Raw genomic sequence first — 18,910 nt, forward strand, 5'->3', positions numbered from 1 at the left:
TGCTAGACCTTGAACTTCTCTCTCAGGCACACAGGCTACTATCCTTTCTCCGAGCATTTTCTTCTTGGTCCTCGGCTGTGTGGGACAGAAGAGGGCTGAGCTTCTCCTGCAGAGAGTAGTTAGAGAGGGCTCCCCTTAGGGAGTAGCTGTCATGGTCAGCTGTGCCTGGAGGCTGAGGGTGGGGAGGGTGGGGTTTGGCATGGGTCTCTGCTTGCTTGCTGCCACTTACTCTGCAGCTGTGTCCTAGGTGGGCCGGGCAGATGAAGGCTGATCTTGTGGAATGAGGTTGTCTGAAGCTCAGGCTTTATGCGGCTATAAAAGGACCATTGGCCTTCATCATGTGGACTTTAGGAGCCACAGGACAGGTCCAGCGCTGGGTTGAAGGCTACTCATGAAGCTCTTGTTCTTGGAATATTGTTAGGAGGAGAGGAGGGATGCCTAGATCCCACTTTAGATAGAGGAATTTCTTTAGCAGCGTTGAACCATCCCTTCTGAACTAGGCCCTATGAAGAAAAGGAAAAATAAACACGGCTTCTGCCATTATATCACTCAGTCTAAAGCAGATACAATCTGTATGAATTTTCAGACCACGTAGCACAAAAATGGTTTGGATGAGTGTGCACTTGCTAGCTTGGTTTTACTGGGAAGAGTTGTGTGGTTGAGAATCAGTAAGAAGGAATGAGTCTTTCTCTCTGGTTACTTGTTACAAGCTTCCGATTTGCTTAGACGTCATTTCTCATAATGAGTCAGTTCTCTTGGGAAAATAGCTAGAGACCTGTTAGAGGTTCATTTTTCTTCGTCTTTTTGGACATGGGTGGAAATCTGTTAAATTCAAGGTGAGTTTACCCAGTGAGCCAGGCGTGGTCTGTGGTGGGGCAGTGCTGGGGGTCAAGTGCTGGGGGAACTTGAGCCCACTCCCCAAAAATGGATGGTGAGGACCTAAGCGTGTGGGGGAGATGGATCCTCTACTGAGCACAAAATAGGGATGCACTTGGGCCATGCTAGAACTGGATTACTTTTGAAATGGTGTTGAGTAATATTGCTTCTTCTCAAAAGAAGAGAGAGTGTGAAAACCACGGCAGTGTTCCAAAAGGTGCAAAAATGTCCCTCGCTGCTCTTCTTCCCTGATGACCTCATGGCCAGGAGCAGTTAGACCTTGTGAAAAGACAAAACCAGACTGGGAAAATACGAGTGTGTGTAGTAAGGAGGAGGGAAGCAGACAGAATTTCCATTTTAATCAAAATGCTTTGCAGTTGCCTAATATGATGGTGGCAGTGGAGGTTGTGGTCTGAAGAGAAACAAACTGTGAGTTCATACAAATGTGTACTTTTACTCCAGAAACCAGTTGGAATCCTATTTCCACTTTGGCCATTCTGCAGACTGTGCTACAGAGAGTCTATTGGTCGCCAAGTCCCTTGAATGTACTCAAATTCTTCTGTGCCATTTCCTTTTCTTTTGAAGTAGGAGAAGTCTTCACTTTTTCACATTTTTCCTTTGGTGCCGGAACACTAATTAACGATATGAACAGACTAGTGCTGGGCTTTGTTGAACTACCAGGCCTGTGAGGTGCTCCCTTTTTCTCTTGTGAACTCTGTGCTTTGCCCTGGTCTCTTTGCCGGGGCAGGACCTTTGTTCTTGTATTCCTGTGGGATCACATGGACATCACACTCACCTCTGGTAACCAGTGTAGGGCACTAAGTTAGTGTGTCAGGTGCAGGCCAGTGTCCTTACCCCAAGGATTAGAAAGGATAGGACACCTGTGTCTCTGAAGGCTGAGAAATGCATGGCAGCAGAATACTTCCAAAGGGAGGCTGGTGATGAGTTCCAGAGGTTTCTTTCACTGAAAGATAGACTGCAAGTGAGGAAAGGAGGAAACTCAGGTCATCTGGATTAGAAAGTTTTGAAATGAATAGATTTCTGAGATTGGCCGTCGATTTTTGCTTGGGCTATCTTAGCCTGACTGCCTGGGTGTCGTGGGACGTGACACAAGTAGAACGTGGCTCAGGGAGAATAATAGTGTGCTTTAGAGAAATTCCTTGGAGGCTAGGTAAAAGGATATGAGCGAAACTTTTGAATAATAAAACTTTGGCTCCAGAAGGGACCAAAACCTTAGATATCACCCACATGACTTTACAGGTGAAAAAATGCAGAGAGATTGTGATGGCATGATTTGTCCAAGGTCATAAAGCAAGCTAATGGCCGAGTCAGGATAAGGATTCAGGATGGCTGGCTGCTCATCTTGCATTCTTTCCTGTACTCTGCCACCTCTGTAGTAGATGGCAAGAGGGTATCACCTTTCACATCATACCAGTGCAGCGGGCCCAGAAGGCCACTACCACCAATTGCCAGGCAAATCATTTGCATCTAGAAAAGAGGCAGTGGGGTTACCAGAAAGTGTTCACCTGGGTAAAACTGTGGAATCTGTAGAGCAGATTAGGGATGTTTACCCTGCTGATGGCTGCTGAAACCGGAACAGTTGTCACTGCAGAGTCCTTTGGGAAAACAAATCCAAATGGGTGCTTGTCCGCCTGTTGCCCCTGACGGCCACTGCCTGAGAGGTGGACACCCTGGGAGCTAAGGAATCACTGGTGGAGAACAGGATGAAAATAAGACTAATCCCCACACACTGCCACCCACCAGCCCTGACCATGCATGTGGGCAAGAGCTTCACCTGCTGCACCACTTGAGAATAGAGCTTGTGCCGCTCCCTGGACCATCTTTTAGAAAGCTAAACCTGTCATGCCCAGCACGTGACAGGCAAGTGTCATGCATGCACACGCTCACATGCCTGGGCACATGCGGTAGCCCCATCTGTAGTTTTGCCTTCCATGGTTTCAGTTACCTGCAGTCAACCGTGATCTGAAAATAGTAAATTTTCCCAGCCATCGACAGCGTCTGCTCGTCACAGCCAACGATTGACACCATCATGGCTCAATGATCCAGGATCACCCGAAGCAGGTGATCCTCCTGACATAGCTTTAGAAGGTCAATAGTAGTCTAAGGCCGTGTCCCAATACTTAAATCATTTATCTCTTCATCTAGGCACTGTGTCGTCTCACATCGTCACAAGAGGAAGGGTAAATACAATACGATAAGATATTTTGAGAGAGAGAAAGAAAGCGAGAGAGAGGGAGAGACCATATTCACATATCTTTAATTGTAGTATATTGTTATAATTGTCTTATTAGCTGTTAATCACTTCTTATGCCGAATTCATGAATTAAACTTTATCACAGGTATGTATAGGAAAAAACAGTGTCTGTAGGGTTCAGTACTATATGCAGTGCCAGGCATCTCTGGGGGTCTTGGAATGTATCCCCCGTAGATAAGGCAGGGTGGGGGCTGGGGGCCACTGCTCTGTTTGAAAACATTCTCTGCTCGGAGTGCTGTTAGGACATGTCCCAGTGCCCAGCATTGTGAAATATATTGAGAGTTAAGAATGTTCAGTTAAAATGTTCTCTACTGTTACTATTTCTCAATTGGGATGGACTAGCCGTGGCCAGGATTCAGATAACATGGGGGTGGGGTGCACTACAGTGTTAGAGGAGGGTGTGCGTGTGTGCGTGTGTGTGTGTGCGCGCGATTGAGAAATCACTTGTTGTCTTTGGCAAGGAGATAAAGGGAAAATGAGCAAACAAAAGTGATTGAGAAAGAGCTCTCCATTAGGGACTGGGTGTGACTGCTCTCAGAGGCCTTGCACGCCGGACACCATATGCTGTCGTCAGGCCACTGCAGCCCAGAGGCTGGAGCTGAGGAGGCTCACCTGGGGCTCACACGGTTTCGACACACCGCTGGGTTCTCCTTATGGGATGTGGAAGGTGGGGGGAGTGGGTGGCTTAGTTTACTTGTCGTGATCTGGGCACTCAGGCCCAGATCTCGGTGCTGCTGGCTTGAATGTATGACACTCCTTCTCGCTATGCCCGTTTATCTAATATCAGTACCAGCAGCTCTCCAACCTTTCACTGTGGTCCTAACACATCACCATTCTGGTTGCAATAGAATGTTGGCTCTAAAGCAGCCGTGTGCCCTCCTGCCTGCCCGACCGCCCTCGCCTCCTGCCCTTGGCTGCCATTACCCGCCCTGTTCCCCAGGGCTAGACCCCTGGGGAGGTGGCGGGTGAGGTGCAGAGGTGGGTGGAGATGGATTCTGGATCTGGCAGAAGCATGTAAGGGCCTGAGAACGGGAGTGTGGGTGGGAGGAAAGTCAGGGTTTCGGGCAGATGGCCCCTATGCCAGCCAGTCGCTCAGCCTTCAGCCTTGTGTGCGCACAGACCCTCTTCCCCGTGCTCAGCTTCCCACTCACCCTCCTGCTTCCCTGCTTCTTACCGGCTCCATGGCTGGCTCCTGACGGAGTAGTGGGGCTGGTGAGAAAGACCCTGGGTTGAAAGTGGGGGTCAGAGCACTGTTACAGGCTGGGCCTGTGACCATTTGTGAGCAGGGCTTCTGTCTTCCTGGGATGATCACGTGTGCCAAGCCTGTCTCACAGAATTGCAGTGATGGTAAAATGAGACAACGTGTGTGAAAGTACTTTGGAAGGCCCAAAACGACTACTACTACCTTTCGTTGACAGAATGTTATCTGGTTTCTTGAAACCTTTCTTTCTGTCTTAACCTGTGGCAAGAAATGGAAGGAAGACATAAAGCTGGGCCTTAGGGGAAGGACGTGGGTATTGGGGAGACGTTGTGGTCCTGAGAACGTCTGGATGCCCAGAGAGAGAAGCATCTCATGTCCATAAAGACATCAATTCATCGATAAGCTTATTCAGTGCCTGCTATGTAGCAGGCACTGGAGCGGGAGCTGGGGGTATGAGCACAAAGGCACAGGTACAGCCCTCCTAAGTCGAGTGGTGTCGTGGGAGAGCCAGGAATAGGCACAGTTGCAGTACAGTGAGGACACTGCTCATCTCTAGCTCCCATGTCCTCCACCTCCCTTCTTCTTGTTCTCCTGCTGGAGGGATGGCTGCAAAGCCCCCAGGTAGGGGTGGGCCTGCCTTCTGTCCAGCCAGAGCAGCAGCAACCTATCTTTTCCTTTCCCTACAGGAAGCTGCACAGTGGGATGAAGACGTACGGGTGTGAGCTCTGCGGAAAGCGGTTCCTGGATAGTTTGCGACTGAGAATGCACTTACTGGCTCATTCAGGTAGGCGAGGATGCCCTGACTGGCCCCTTTTGGCACGGGCAACCACCTTTTCACTGCCTTTGCCCCTCCTCAGAGCATGGATGCCCCCCTGCCAGCTGGAGTCTTGGCTCACCTTGTCCCTCGGGTGTTCCTCCAGATTCATGGGGCAGGAGGTCCCTCCTGATCGTGTGACTATCTGGAGGGACCCATCCTCACTCTCTCCTGGGTTTCCCAAGGCATCGGTCGCACCAGTGCCCTGTGTGATCTACCTTCCAAAGTAGACTGCGATTTCATTAGCAAAACAGTTGTGGAATTAGGTTCTCACTGTCTAATGAATCTAACTATTGGGTTCACATTATACCAGAGCCTTTAATTAAATAGATATAGAAAGGTTGGAACACAAAGCTAGTTACACCGTGCTGTCTTTTGCAAGTTAATTTTATCCAATTGTAGTGGGGTGACTAGGTGGCTGCCGCTATTTTCGCTGATGTTTGGGCAAATTAGGTGTGGAAAGGGGAGAAGCCCCTGACATCCAGCGTGCCTGGGTGTTCTTGGTGGAGGGAAGGACACAGCAGGTCTGCTGCTCCTGCTTTGAGGCCCAGGGGTTGCCTGGCTTCAGTTGTAGAGCACCCACACACACTTCCCTGCCAGGGCCTGTGCATTCTCCCCTCTCATTCCCTTGTCTTTCAGCCTTGGCATCACATCTTGGGGGACAGGAGAGGGCTGTCTTCGTGTTTGGTCTTGCTTCTCCCCTCATACCATCAACTGTCAGCGCCTGCTGGCTCTTTCCCCAGATTGCCTCCAGCATCTGGCCCCCCAGGCAGTTTAGTGTTTGTGAAATGAACATAGTCTTTGGGACTGAGCAGGATGAAGGTTCGAATCTTGACTGTGATGTGTGCTAACTGTGTACATGACCTTGGGCAGATTTGCCCTCGGAGCCCGTTTCTGCATCTGTAAAGAGCAGGTGTTGCTCACTCATATATCATTTTTATTTTTAGTCTTAGGTGACAGAATATATGTTGAGGCATCTGTAGTTCACTCCCTGGTGTACAGTTGATGTTTAATAAATGGCAGTTGCTTCTGCTTCCACCTTCGTCTCTTTGCCCCACTTCTGATGTTGCCACCCTGGGGCATGCTCCATCCCCCGTATTCCAGAGCTTGTGGTCTGGCTGGCTGGCTGCAGTCTGTCCTTGCTTCCTGTACCACCTGTACAGTCGTGTAAGTGCTGCTTGTAGTTGCTAATGCTTCACCTTGCCGCTGCCTTGCTGCAGAGCCCGTGTGGCTCTCACTGCACTGAATGCCATCTCTCCATGCCCTTCATGGCCCTTCCAAAAGTGCCCTAACCCTTTCTCACTTCCCATTCTTCCCTCTTCTGATCTAGGGATCGGACCACACACACACCAGGTGGCTATCTGTCTTGGCATGTCCGCTCTGTCCCATGTCTTTGTGTGTCCCATTCCTCCTTCCTGTTGGGGCTCCCCACCCCACTCATGGCTTCACTGACCATCCTGGTCCCATCCATCTGTCCCGTGTTGGCCTGGTGTCCTGAGTCTAGGTGTTCATGGGGTCAGCATCTGCCTGGTACTCATATACTCCTGTGGTTCTGTTTTTTAACTGGCAGCTCATATCTTCTTGCTTCCTTTCAGCTTTTTATGTTGTTGAGCGTTCAGTGTGAGGTTCCATGAGCTATCAGCCAACAAGATTGGCCACCCCCCAACCAACTACAGAGTATGGGTTTCTGTTTCATTTGCGCCCTGCTCCAGGCCCCTGTGTGGCCTCTAACTATGGTGTAGGACACTCATGTGTGAATAATACACCTTCAGCCTATGGTTCCAGCACCCTCACCCTCTCCTTCAGTCAGCCCAGTAAGCATCCTTTCTCCTTACTCATCCCTGAGTCCAGTGCTCCAGCCAGCTCATCTACTTACTGGGTTTGCTCCGTGTGCAAACCCCATTTCCTCTGCATGGAACAGCGCTTCCCCCGTCTTCTCAGATCTTCACGGTCCCTTCTGCAATGCTTTCCTTGACACTTCCCCACCTCCGGCAGGAAGCAGTAGTACCTCCTTCTGGGTATCCATATTTCTTTATCTGAAGCATCTTTGGACATAATCTTTGTGTTATGGTTATTTGTGGACTTGCCTTGTCTCTTCTACTTGGGAGTTAGGATTAGGAATTTGGGCACCTGCCTCCCGACCATGTGACCTAGGGCAATAAATATAAGCTCTGTGAGCCTTTCTCCATCCATATCCTCATTTATAGATGAGTACTTCACCCCTGCCCAGAAAAATTGTGAGGCTCACATCAGACACTTAGCGCTGTGCCTGGCACAGTGATAGGCTCTCAGCATATGTAGCTTCCCGTTCTCTCCTCCTCCAATAGACTGTAAGCTGCTTGCGGACAGGGTCTGTCCGCAGTCCATGAAGCACATTGCCTGGCACATTAGTGGAGTCTCTAGGTATCCGTTGAATGAATGAGTGCAGCCTAGGAGGTTTGTGGTCCACTTAGGGAAACTCCAGTCTCCTGCCAGTTCTCTTGTGTGATGGAAATTGTTCAAATTGTGTCCCAGGGGTTCACTGGGGGGCCGGGGCGGGGGAGGAGAGCGCAGCCAGGAGCCCACTGGCCCTTGTTGGCTGAGTGTGAGTTAGCTGCTGTCTCCACTGAGAAGCACACTTTAGCAGTGTCTGGTGAGGCTGGTGGGAGCGGCAGACAGTGAGGGAGCTGCGGACACACTTCCAGGTGGGCCGAGAACCCCCACTTCAGACAAGATCAGTATGACGGCACCGCCCCCCTGACTAACATCTACTTCAAGGTCTCATGGTCTCATTGGGATGCTCTGGCAGCTTTGGGAGCTGGGTCCTGTTTTCCTTTCCGTGCCTGAAGTCTGTGCAAATGATTTCTTCCTTTGAAATTCACTTACCAGTACCCTCGTGGAGAAGGATTTGGTGAGGGGGACGGTGTGATGGGTCATACGAGTGCTTTAGTCCACCCCTGCAGAGAGCTCGTCGCCTGCTTAGACTGGCATTTCTATTCTTTGCCTTTTCTTTCACTTGTCCCGCAGACCTCTCACCCCTGTGCTAGGATGTCTTGGAAATAAAATAGCAACAAGGGCTTAGTGAGGCTAGACCACTTCCTAAATTGTTTGCCTCCCCCCGCCTCCCGTTAAGCAGTGAAGGCCCATGGCCTCTGGAGAAACCTGGCGGCTTTGTGGGGAGTTGGGGTCGGAGGGCTGGGCTGGTGGTGCCAGGCCTTCTGTCAGATCTTAGGGGCACAAGTTAGGTTTCACATTTTCTGACTCCTCTCCCAGTTGCAGGCTAACAGAACTGTGTGATGTTTTAGAGGAGGTGTTTAATTAGATGACACGAGACCCAAGATTTTCTGACTGCTGTGTTTTGAAGGCTCCGTGCAGGAAGCTGACAGCAAGAATGGCCCCTAAGGGCCTGTAGTGCAGACCCATTTTACAGAAGATCATCAGGGTTGAAGCAGTAGGACAGAGCCTAAAAGAATGGGAGTTGCTCCAGAACCCTGGGGACTGGGTTTTAAAAAGGGGCAGACTGTGGAGAAGTGAGTCTAGGACCTGGGTCGGGATCACGGGGCGCCTGGTGTCCCCTAAATGTTGCTGTCCTTGCATAGGCACAGTCCTGCTGTTGTCTCTTGCTCAGCGGAGCTGAAAGGCACTCACTTCCTCGCTCCCTGCGTGCTGGCCGCCCCCACCCCCTCTTGGCTAGCATGGCCTGTGTTTGTTGTTGTAGCTCTGGCACCTGGCCAGGCCTGGCTGGGAGCCAGCCTTGTGGGTACAGTGTGTACAGTGAGTGCTGAGCCAAGTTTGTCATCATACACGATTAATTTTTTTTTTCTAATCTGGTAGGGGTGGGGTGAAGAAGGAGGCAAGGAAAGAGTTTCTCTGACGTTTGAGAACAGCCCACATAGAATTCTGCAGAGATGTTATTTATGAAAGGATGAACCGCTCTCGCTTGTTTATCCCTTTCAGCTTTTCCCCCTTCTCTCCTCTTCTCCTGTGCATTTCCTTGTCCGAGGAACTCAGCCTCTATGAGAGCAACAATGAGGTCTTATTTTCAGTGACTAGAATACTAAATTTACATTCCTAAATCAGTTTTCATTGTGTTGAAATTGACAATTTGTTTAATTAGAAGTTTGCCCTGTAGGAGGCCCTTCCTAGAGACAATTCCTTCTTTTTCTTTCTCTTTCTCTCTTTCTATTTTTTTTCCTTTTTAAGACCCTAAATGGTAGTAGTGAGTGTTCAGTTTAATTGAAGTTTCTGTTTCGATTTGAGTGCGTTAACTAATCAAGTGTTTATGAGATATACCTGATAATAACAATAAGTTTAAATGAACAAACAATAACCTAACTCATTAGCTAATGAGATTGATCTGGCCAGGCCCTGCGTTCTCCCAGGCGAGTTTGAGGACCCAGGAGGGTTTGAGGCCTGGGAAAGAGGCTGGGGCTGGAAGAGTGACCACCTCGGATGCTTTGCAAAACTGCCCCTTCTGGGGCGTGAACCTTGGGTGTAGGAGTGTGGCAGTGAGTAGGGGGGAGTCCCAGTCCCTTTGTGTGCCAGGATCACTCTAACGTCTCCATCCCTACCCTTTGCTGCCATGTCCCTTGTGGAAGCATTAGGGACATACTGCTGTCTCTTTGGCTCTCCTTGTTCTCACTTAACAGGTGATTCCTAGCTCTTGGATGTCCATGCAGAAACCACAGCCTCAGGCAGTGTTCTGGGATTCACTAGTGTACAGTTTCCCATTAGGTAGTATTTCCTACATCTTGGCTTAACATACTAGTGGGTTATAAATGAGCACACCCAGAACTGCTTGCCCCTATTTTTGACTTGGCTGTGTACTACTTAGAGGTTTGCATATTTCTGTGGCCTGCTCCTGTTCTGGGAGTGTCATTCAGTTTGGGAGCCAGTGGACGTTTACTGAACACTAATTATACGTCAGTCAGGCTGTGTGTACTTAACTCTGGAGAATACTGCAGCATCCCTGGCCTCAAGGAGCTTAAATCTTGTAGGAGAGATGTTGGACTACAAAGTAATGACAAAAGAAGGTAGTGTGTACAAAGGGCCAAGAAAGAGTTCTAAGAGGAATTCAGAGGAAGAGAGTGTCCTAGAGGATGGCAGAACTTCAGTGGATGGTGAGGGTGGAATTCTGAGAGGAGCTGCTGGGGGGAAGCCCAAGCTGCCCATAGTGACGTGCAGTGTTGCTGGGGTGTGTAGGATGGGGTGGGGGGAGAAGAGGGCAGAGTTTAGAAGGGGAGAAGGATGGGGTACTATTGTGCAAGGCCTTGAGTAGCTAAACGATTTGTATTGTATGCAGTATTGGAAAGCCACTGAAAGACTGAATAAGGGACTAACACTTTTTTCCCTCTGAAATCGAAAGGACTGTTGGGCTTTTTGATGTAGACTAGGCCGGAATACAGCATCTCTAAGACCCGTTGGAGAAATGGCATGACTGGCAGTCAGTCTTGGAGTGTGGCGGGAGTGTAGCGCCTCGTGCCTCTTGCACTGGTTAGGGGCACGCAGGCTGCCTTTGGGAGTCCAGTCCTGTAGGAGCCTGTGCCCTGCACACACTCCTTTTTCTTCTTCCGGAACCATGAGCCATAGCTATTGAGAAACCTCCCGTGATACCAGACTCTTCCCCATAGTCAGAGCCACGGGGAAAGAATATGCTGATAGACTTTCTGATTCTAGCAGCAGCATGGGGTGGCTAGGGCAAATCATCCGGGGCCTGGGTCATCCATCTGGCAGGAAGGGGCTGGAGGGAATGGGGCCAAAACCAGAACCAGATTGGTTCTCTCGTGCTTTCCCTTGTCTGGATAGAAGGGAAGGAAGGAAAATTGCGAGATGTACAAGATCTATGGAACACTTAGCTTTGGGGTTCAGGCTGCTTCTTCCCAAAGACAGAGAAGGTGGGGGGAGGAGCAAAATAACTGGAAAATTCCCCATGACTGAAGTGAGGATGTGAGCTGGTCCACATGCCAATGATGGGAGAGGCCTCTCAGCATTCATTGATGGCTTATCTAGACCTGCAGTGTCTCCTGACCTTGCAGCTTCCTTCTTTCATTCACTTCTCTCTTCCCATATTAGGTATCTGCTAAGAGCAAGAGATTGGGGGTTATCAACCTATGGTCAGTTCATTCCCTCTTTGCCCTCTCTCCAGTGAATGCCAGCGCTCCCTTCTGGTGGTTCAGCCCTCAGGACAAAACCAGGAGATAACCAAGAAGAAACTTCCTCGGGTTTTTTAACTCCCTCAGCGTGCCTTCGGAGGTGGGCATGATGGAGGGTTTGGGTTCAGAGCATGGAGAAGGTCAGATGTGAGTGGTTCCGAGGCCCCACTCCCTTCCCTTTGGTCCCTGTGGGTGACTGGGGTGCAGAAAGAGGAAAGAGGGAAGAGAAGCCACTTTCCCTGGCTCTCTCTTGAACGTACTTCTCTCTCTCGCTCCCTCCCTGCTCTGAATTTGGCCTGCTTCCCGAACTTTTTCCCAGAGTGGTGTCGTCACTGGCCTGCCGGCAGGTCTGGATGTTCTGCCAGCATTCCAGAGAGTTTATGATCGCTTGCAGATGTGCCTCCAAGAACACACTGTACCCAAAGCAGAAATTAATGCAGGCTTGACTGCCGTCCAAGCCCATACACGGGAGAGAGGAAAAAGAAAACAAAAACTGTTTAATGCTGTTTATAAATTATACACTGGCTGATGAAAAATACATTTCTTCCCCCCCTCGCCCCCTTTTCTCACTGCCCCCCACCCCTTCTTGCTTTCTGCCTCAAGAGCCTAAACTGAGACCAGAAGAATATGGTTTTGCTTTTAGCTCCTGTTTTGGCTGGGATCCGAAACCCTGCTGCTGACTCACAGCCAGAGTATTTTTCCCCTTTACCTGATGAAATATACTGATTTTTCCAGTCCAGATGGAGTGTTTTTGGTTTTGTTGTCTTTTTTTTTTTTTTTAACTTTTCTTTTTTTGCCAGGGATTTTGTTTATAGCAAGTGACAGACAGGTCCTGTGATGGTGCTGGGTGCGATGCTGGCCCCCGGGGCAAATGAAGCCCCCACCTCTGTCTGCCTCAGTGCTGCCGGATGTGCATGCCTGGGTCCCCTGGCCTGAAAGATTTCGCTCAGTGTCAGGCCAGCTGAGCAGAGAAAGTTCGGAAAGTTCATTGCAGGTCGTTGTATTAAACAGTGTTTTCAGCACTTCCGTCCCTTCCCTTCACCTATAGCCCCTGTGTGAATAGGGGGTTCACATGGCCCTCCCCCCAGATACACATGTCTCTACCTCCATATGGTGCCTTAGCAGGGGTTTGGGAAGCTCTTTGCATCTACCCCTCTGGATCCCAGCCTCTCCCGCTACTCTCAAGTCCCCCGTCCCCATTTATTCTATAAATTCGTTTCCACATTATGTCTATCCATTTACATGGCTTTTGTGTTTTTTTAATACTGCTAATGTTTATCATTTGCCCAACAGGCTCGACAGATTTTGCTTCCTGTAGAGCATCGAGGCTTTAGAGCCCCCTCGTTGCTAAGGAGCAGTCTCCCTGTACTGTAATGGGCTGATTTTGTATTCTGTTCAGCGCTGTATCTTATTTTTGTATGCAAGACAAAGTGTTTTGATGGAGGACGATTGCGGCAGTGTCTGGAGGCTGTTTGGAGTTTTATGGGCTGTACAGTACACTGTGTGCTCTCTGAACAGAACACAGGCTGTTGAATTTGGATTGGATTTGTCATTTTCCCCCCTCAGAGAGGAGCCTGTCAGATAGAACATTACTTTCAGGGTGGAGGGAAGAAAGTGGAAATTATGTAATAACCTTCTCTCTGTCTCTCTGTGTTTCTCTCTTTCTTGGTCTTTCCTTCTGTCTCACTTTCTCCCTCTCTGATTTTCCTATCCCCAAATAGGGGGTTTCTCCCCACACACCCTTCCATACCACCATAGATTTTTGTCGAGCTTGATGGTGACATTCTTCCCAGAAAATGAATGACCTTAGAAAGATGGATGCTGGGACATCCTGTCTGTCTGCTGTTTATTCTCCTCTCTCTCCTTTTCTCTCCCTTGCTCCTTCCATCTTTCCTAGGTTCTGGGCAGCTGTGTTGGCCCTTGTTTTTGTCTGAGGCTGTTTGTGTGGGATCCATCTGAAGACAATGCCATTTTCTTATTTCCAGGGCTGTGTCACCTTCTTTTTGCTTCCCAGATGTGCGCCCCACCAGGATTCTTAGCTAGTCCTCAGTTGTCACCTTCTCCGCTCAGTGCTCATGCCCTGGCCCTCTAACCAGGCTGTGCCTGGGTCCCAGTGTCCAGGGCTGTGTCTGAGACACCAGATCCGACCACACCCATGCAGTGCACTGTTTGCGGCTGTCATTCCCAGCACTCTTCTGAGCTCTCTGTGGTGGCAGGTGTTTATTTTTCAACTTTGCTTTTCTCCTTCCACCACCACCCCCACCCCGCACCCAATCTCCTTTCATCTCACTCCATCTTTTTGTCCCTGTCCTTGTGTCTGAATCGGCCTCAGCCTTTTCTTGATGTGCCTCTGTGCTTTCTGTCTTCCTCCTTATGTCTTCGTCTGTCTTTGTCTCCATCCGTCTTGGTTGGTTCTCTCTCTCTCTGCCCCCAACCCTCAAAGTTTCTTAGCTTGAAAATTGTTTGGGGATTGGGATGGGGAACAAAATGTCACTCTGGTCCAGAAGGCCTGGGGAGGACTCTTGAGTGAGTGTCCGGAGAGTGATCCCAGCACCTGCATGCAAACTTGTGTGCTCCTGTCCCTTGCCGTTTGGGGACCATTCTTTGAATTGGCTCCTGATTCTCCTGGGTCCCTGGTTTTCTTAAGTTGAGCTGAGTGTGGGCAAGTGAATGAGCAGGCTTAGGGTTTGTAAGTTCCGTATTGGACTTGACTACTAAAAAGCATGTCGCGTTGGCACTGTGCTTGCAGAGGTTTGTACCAAGCACCTGAGTGCTGAGCCCTCCAGGCACCATGTGGTTTGTTCACCTTCATGTACCAGGGACTGGCCTCGTGCCTGGCACATAGAAGGCTTTTTGATAAGTTTTTGTTGAATAAGTGAATATCCTGTTACTAAAGTATTTGTACTTCTAGGGCAGGTCTGGGTTTGGTGGGGTCTGAGATTTACACAATTTGGGGTGTACTCTCCCAGAAAAAGATTATGAATATCAAGTGTTAGAGGAATGGGCTGACGCAAGGCGGGACCTGAAGCTTCAACGTGATTCGCTTCAGGGAGAACAGGCCTGTGTGAACCACTGTGAGGAGCTGCCGGTTGAGGGCCCCACAGCCGGAGCAACTGAGTGGGGAGAGTCCAGGATGAGGACAGGGCGGTTATACCTGCTCAGCTCCGGGGACCCCCAGAGTGTGGGGCAGCCGTGTTCGCAGGCCTTGCGTCTGAATTCTGCAAGCGTCAGGACGAGTCATCCCACCTGTGGGAACTGCTGCTGGTCCCCATGGACCTGGAAGCCTTTGTGTTTCATGCTTTCTCTCAACAAGACCAGGTGGTAAGGACAGGCTCAAAGTCCCATCTCACCCAGAGTCACCATGTGGATTGACACACACGGTAGCATCCAGGCCTGCACACGGACCTTCAGGGACTCTCCAGGAAATGACGACACCCACCCCTCTCATAAGTGCTCCGTCTGCCTGGGTCTGTGGCTGTGGTTCTCCTGCTTCCCTGGGCCAGTAGAGTTGTGTCTTAAGGGGGCACAGCCCTGGTCCCCTCACGTGCCTTGGAGAGGATCCATGAGACCAGGGGTCCTGGAAGTGATAGGAAGTGTACGAGGACGTCTAAGAGTCTATACTGCGGAGCTTCCAGACTCAGTCTCATCTGTTTCTGAGGGTCAGGGGAGGCAGCGGGATTGGACCGTTCTTTGGGAAGGACACTACTTATTCCCTGGAAGGTGTGGAAAAGCTGCAGTTACATTCCCAGAAATGAGGGTCAGCTGTGTGTGCGCATGTTGGTGTGTGCATATGTGAGAAAAAAGAGAATGAGAAGAAGCGTTTACATGAAATACTTACGATTGTTCCTTTGCTGTAATGGCCCCACACAGACCATTACCTTGCAGATTTAAAAACTAAATGAGCTCATCATATCTAGTGACTTCCATCGACATTCATGCTTGATTGCAAAGCCTGTGTTACCTTTGAATTTCAACTTCATTGTTTGTTATTAATTCTCGGATATTGGTGGTACAGTTCCCCCTCTTGATTCAACCATGAACATGTTGATTTTGTGTGATGGATGGAAATGTTTTCAGCAGGACCCCACTGAAGAGCCTTCTTGTTTTAAAAATAGCCCGTGACCTCTCGGGCTGCGTCTGGAGTTTCCGAGGAATCCAGTGGGCTGAGGTAGACATGGGTTGACTTTGGAGGGAACTGAAGTTCTGTATTTTTAATTTAATGATTTGAGTTTCATATGAATGATTTTGCGTTCCGTGCAATACTCTGCATTTTCATAACTGTCTTTTCCACTTTGGGTAAAGACAGGGAGGGAAGAAATAGCAGCAGCAGCATTCTGTGGGCAAAGGAAGAAAACAAGAGAATGGGGCAGAGAACAGGCTAAATTTAAAATTGTAATTGGCTGACTTCCACTGGCTTGCGGGTGTTTTAATGACTCATAATAACTTCATTTAAAACCAGCTGAGCAGAAAATAGATTGGAGAGGAGCCTCGGGCCATTATGGATTTGTTTTTTTTTGACAAGCTCGGTTTTCAGCAGCCAGGAAGGCTCTCAGAGAGGGCTTGGCTGTGTTCTCTCTCTCTCTCCCTCTCTCTGAGGGTTGGTGGTCTGCCCGGGAGAGATTGTATAGAAACCAGGGCTGCTCCCCCTCCCCTTTTTTAAAAAACTGATTATAAATAGATGCCTTGAGGTATGATTTTAGCATCAGTAGGATTATTTTTTTTTTTTTACTTTTCACGTGGTAAATGGAACATAAATAAAATTGTTTTTGAAATTACTGAATTAATTAGGTAGTAAAGCAAGTACGATGCATACATTTCCTTTGCCCATTGCCCTGATCCATATTTGCGAGGCAGTCCCCTTTTCTCCCAATCCCCTCCTCTTCTCCCCCAGCAGCCCCACTTCCTGCCAGTGTGAAGCCTCCCTTTGAGTGGCACGGTTTTATCATCCCTGCAACAGCTAAATTATTTTTTAAAAGATCTGTAGGATTTTGACAGGATTGGTTCTGTCCAGCTACCCAGTCAGCTGGAGGAAGCACGAGTTTTGGGAATTGCCAGAAAAGGCTCTAACCTCATTCTAAATAGATCCTGCCTGTTTCCCATGCTAGGATGAACGCCAGCCTGACGAGTGCTCCCTTTTCTCTTTTTAAAGTCAGCTGGCTCAGCCATCGGATGCGTCTGTCTGGGCAGAAGATGTCGGCCCCCATCTGATGGCTCATAGCCATTTATCTACCCATTCTTATGGCACCTGTCACCTTCTTTGTGTCAGAGCTATTTATTTTCTTGTCCCTTTTCGCCTACAAGATCTAAGCTTCTGCACAACATGTGATTTATTTCCACATCCCCCATATTACCTAGCAGAGTAACCTGAATGGTGGCTATAACTCATTCGTGCCTTGAATAAGCTGATGGGTCGGTGGGCGAGTGTGTGGCTAGGCGCCTAGCAGGGCATAACCCTGAAGCGCTCCCCTGCTTCCTCGCGCCCTGGGAGTCAGCAGTCTGGACGAGAAGATGTGGAACCAAGGCAGGACGTTACCGGTGGCGTGTTCTGCCGCATCCCTACAGCCTAACACGTAGCAGGCTCTCAGCAAATAGTGGTGGAATAAACGAGTAGCTCAGGATGGATGACAGGAATGAGGAGAGGAGGGAAAGGTACTTACATTTATTGGATGCCTACTGTGTTGCAGGCACAGCACTTGGCGCGCTGCATGTCTGGACTAACTGAATCTTACATTGATCTCGGGAGGTGGACGTGCTGATTTCGTTTTGCAGGCGAGGGCACTAGACTTCAAGAGTGGAAGTAATTTGCTTAAGGTCATAGCCAGGGCTCTCTGACCCCACACTCTTGCTTTTCTAGTGTACCATACCGCTGTACCTGGGACGAACGCTTACTTTTCTGTATCTAGAGATAACCAAAGTCTCAGAGACTGGGGAGCTGAACCGGAGAGAACAGAGAAAGCCCTGTTGCCAGGGGTCGAGGTGGGGTAGGGCAGTGTAGTAATTGGATACTGCTTAGGGCCTTGCACCTGGGCCACTAGGAGCAGGTGTATGGCTTATTAGCCTCTTCCTACTCTGCTGGAGTCGCATGTGTTCAGTTATAGCTGGCATTGTGGTTTTTACTTCTCCCCATTGCCTTGTAGGGCTGGGGGTAGGATGGTTCTGGGAGCATTGCTGGAGGGTCTGTGGGTGAGTATTTGGCCCTCCCACCCAGGCAAGAGCTTGGCTGTATCTTTTCCCCACTCCTATCCCTACCATGGCCCCGCCCGTAGAGAAGAGATAGTACCAGAGAGCTGCCTGTGGTCCCTCCTGCTTGGGGACCCATCTGGGTGCTCTGCTCCTGAGCAGAGGGGTGCCCTCTGATGCTGAGTCAAGAGTGAAAGGGGCAGCACACTAGTGCTGCTGCACCCAGGAACGTAAGAGCTAGGACTGCTTGTCACTAGCTCCTTAGACTTCCAGTGTCTTAGAGTGTGACACGTCAGGAAGATTGGGGCCTCCCTGATCTTTTGGATTCTGTCCAGTGAAGCTGGACCACTTGGCATGAGGCTCGTTAGGTCTCTTCTCCGACAACTGCATCTTCCCCAGGCACGTGCTGGGGATGCTGGAGCCTTCTCTGGGGACCAAAATATCAAGCAAATGGGAACCAGATGGTGAAGGTTGGGCAGGAGAGAAACCTCGATGACTATCCTGGGTCACTACATGTGGTCCTCTTGGGGGGAAACTGTTCATGAATGAATTCATCAGTTAGCAATTATGAATACAGTGCCAGTGGCAGGCAAAACTGGGCAGGACAGTTAGAGGGGTGACAGCCAGGGTGTTTACCTGCAAGGAGCTATTGATCTGGCTGAGTGGATGACGTGAGCCCCTGGCAGGAGAAAGTGCCGTACAAGCCTGGGTATGCTCACTGTTCCCACAAGGGGGAAAGAACGAGTACAGCAGAGTTTATAGGAGAGAGAAACTCCCAACGACCAGGGTGATGAGGAACAGCTTTCCAAAGGAGCTTCATGGGATTTTGATGGGCTTTTTCCTGCTGGAATGTCCAGATGGAGCTTCATGGTGGGAAAGGGACCTGCTTTTCTAGACAGGAGGAAGCAAGAACTTCTGTGAGCTACAGTCAGCCAGGCAGTCGTCTCTTCCCTTCTCCTCCTCTGCCCACTTAGAGCCCAGATTCTCATACTTGAGAATCCTCAGAGCTCTAAGGATGTTGTAACCCTCCTTGGGCTGCAGGATGAGAAACACTGCATTAAAAATCAACAACGTGCACTTCAGGTAGTCCCTTCACTGTTGAGGTATCCACAAAACAATTCTGAAAGTGAGGTTTAAAATCGGATGCAGATCCAGAGTATTATGGCTTTCTCATCCAAGAGTTGATGAACCCCCAAATATGTCATGAGTGCCCGGGGCTCCCTGAAGCCCAGGTTGAGAACACGGAGGCTTAGAGGGATGCGCTTGCTGAGACTGAGGACTGAGGCTTGGCTGTCCTGGAGAGAAGTGGAGGAACGGGGGCACTGTGTTAGGCCAGCGCAGCCAGGGGCCCAGCCCTGTTCTCGGGCCACATGAATGAAGCCCCTGTGTATGCCTTTTGTGAAGGTGGAGGTAATGCCCCCCATGGGTGGAAA

General features: G+C 49.7%; 1 protein-coding gene across 4 annotated transcripts in view; it reads left to right on the top strand.

Moving 5' to 3' along the window:
- ZBTB16 (zinc finger and BTB domain containing 16) overlaps positions 1-18,910 on the top strand; it is a 184,225-nt gene that overhangs the window by 85,725 nt on the left and 79,590 nt on the right. For all 4 annotated transcript variants that reach the window (XM_033120218.1, XM_033120215.1, XM_033120216.1 and 1 more), the window contains one exon: positions 5,039-5,136. In XM_033120218.1, coding sequence (XP_032976109.1) covers positions 5,039-5,136 — 98 coding nt within the window. The remainder of the gene's footprint in view (positions 1-5,038; positions 5,137-18,910) is intronic.

This window comes from Rhinolophus ferrumequinum, chromosome 11 (assembly GCF_004115265.2).
Source record: "Rhinolophus ferrumequinum isolate MPI-CBG mRhiFer1 chromosome 11, mRhiFer1_v1.p, whole genome shotgun sequence".
NCBI lineage: Eukaryota > Metazoa > Chordata > Mammalia > Chiroptera > Rhinolophidae > Rhinolophus > Rhinolophus ferrumequinum.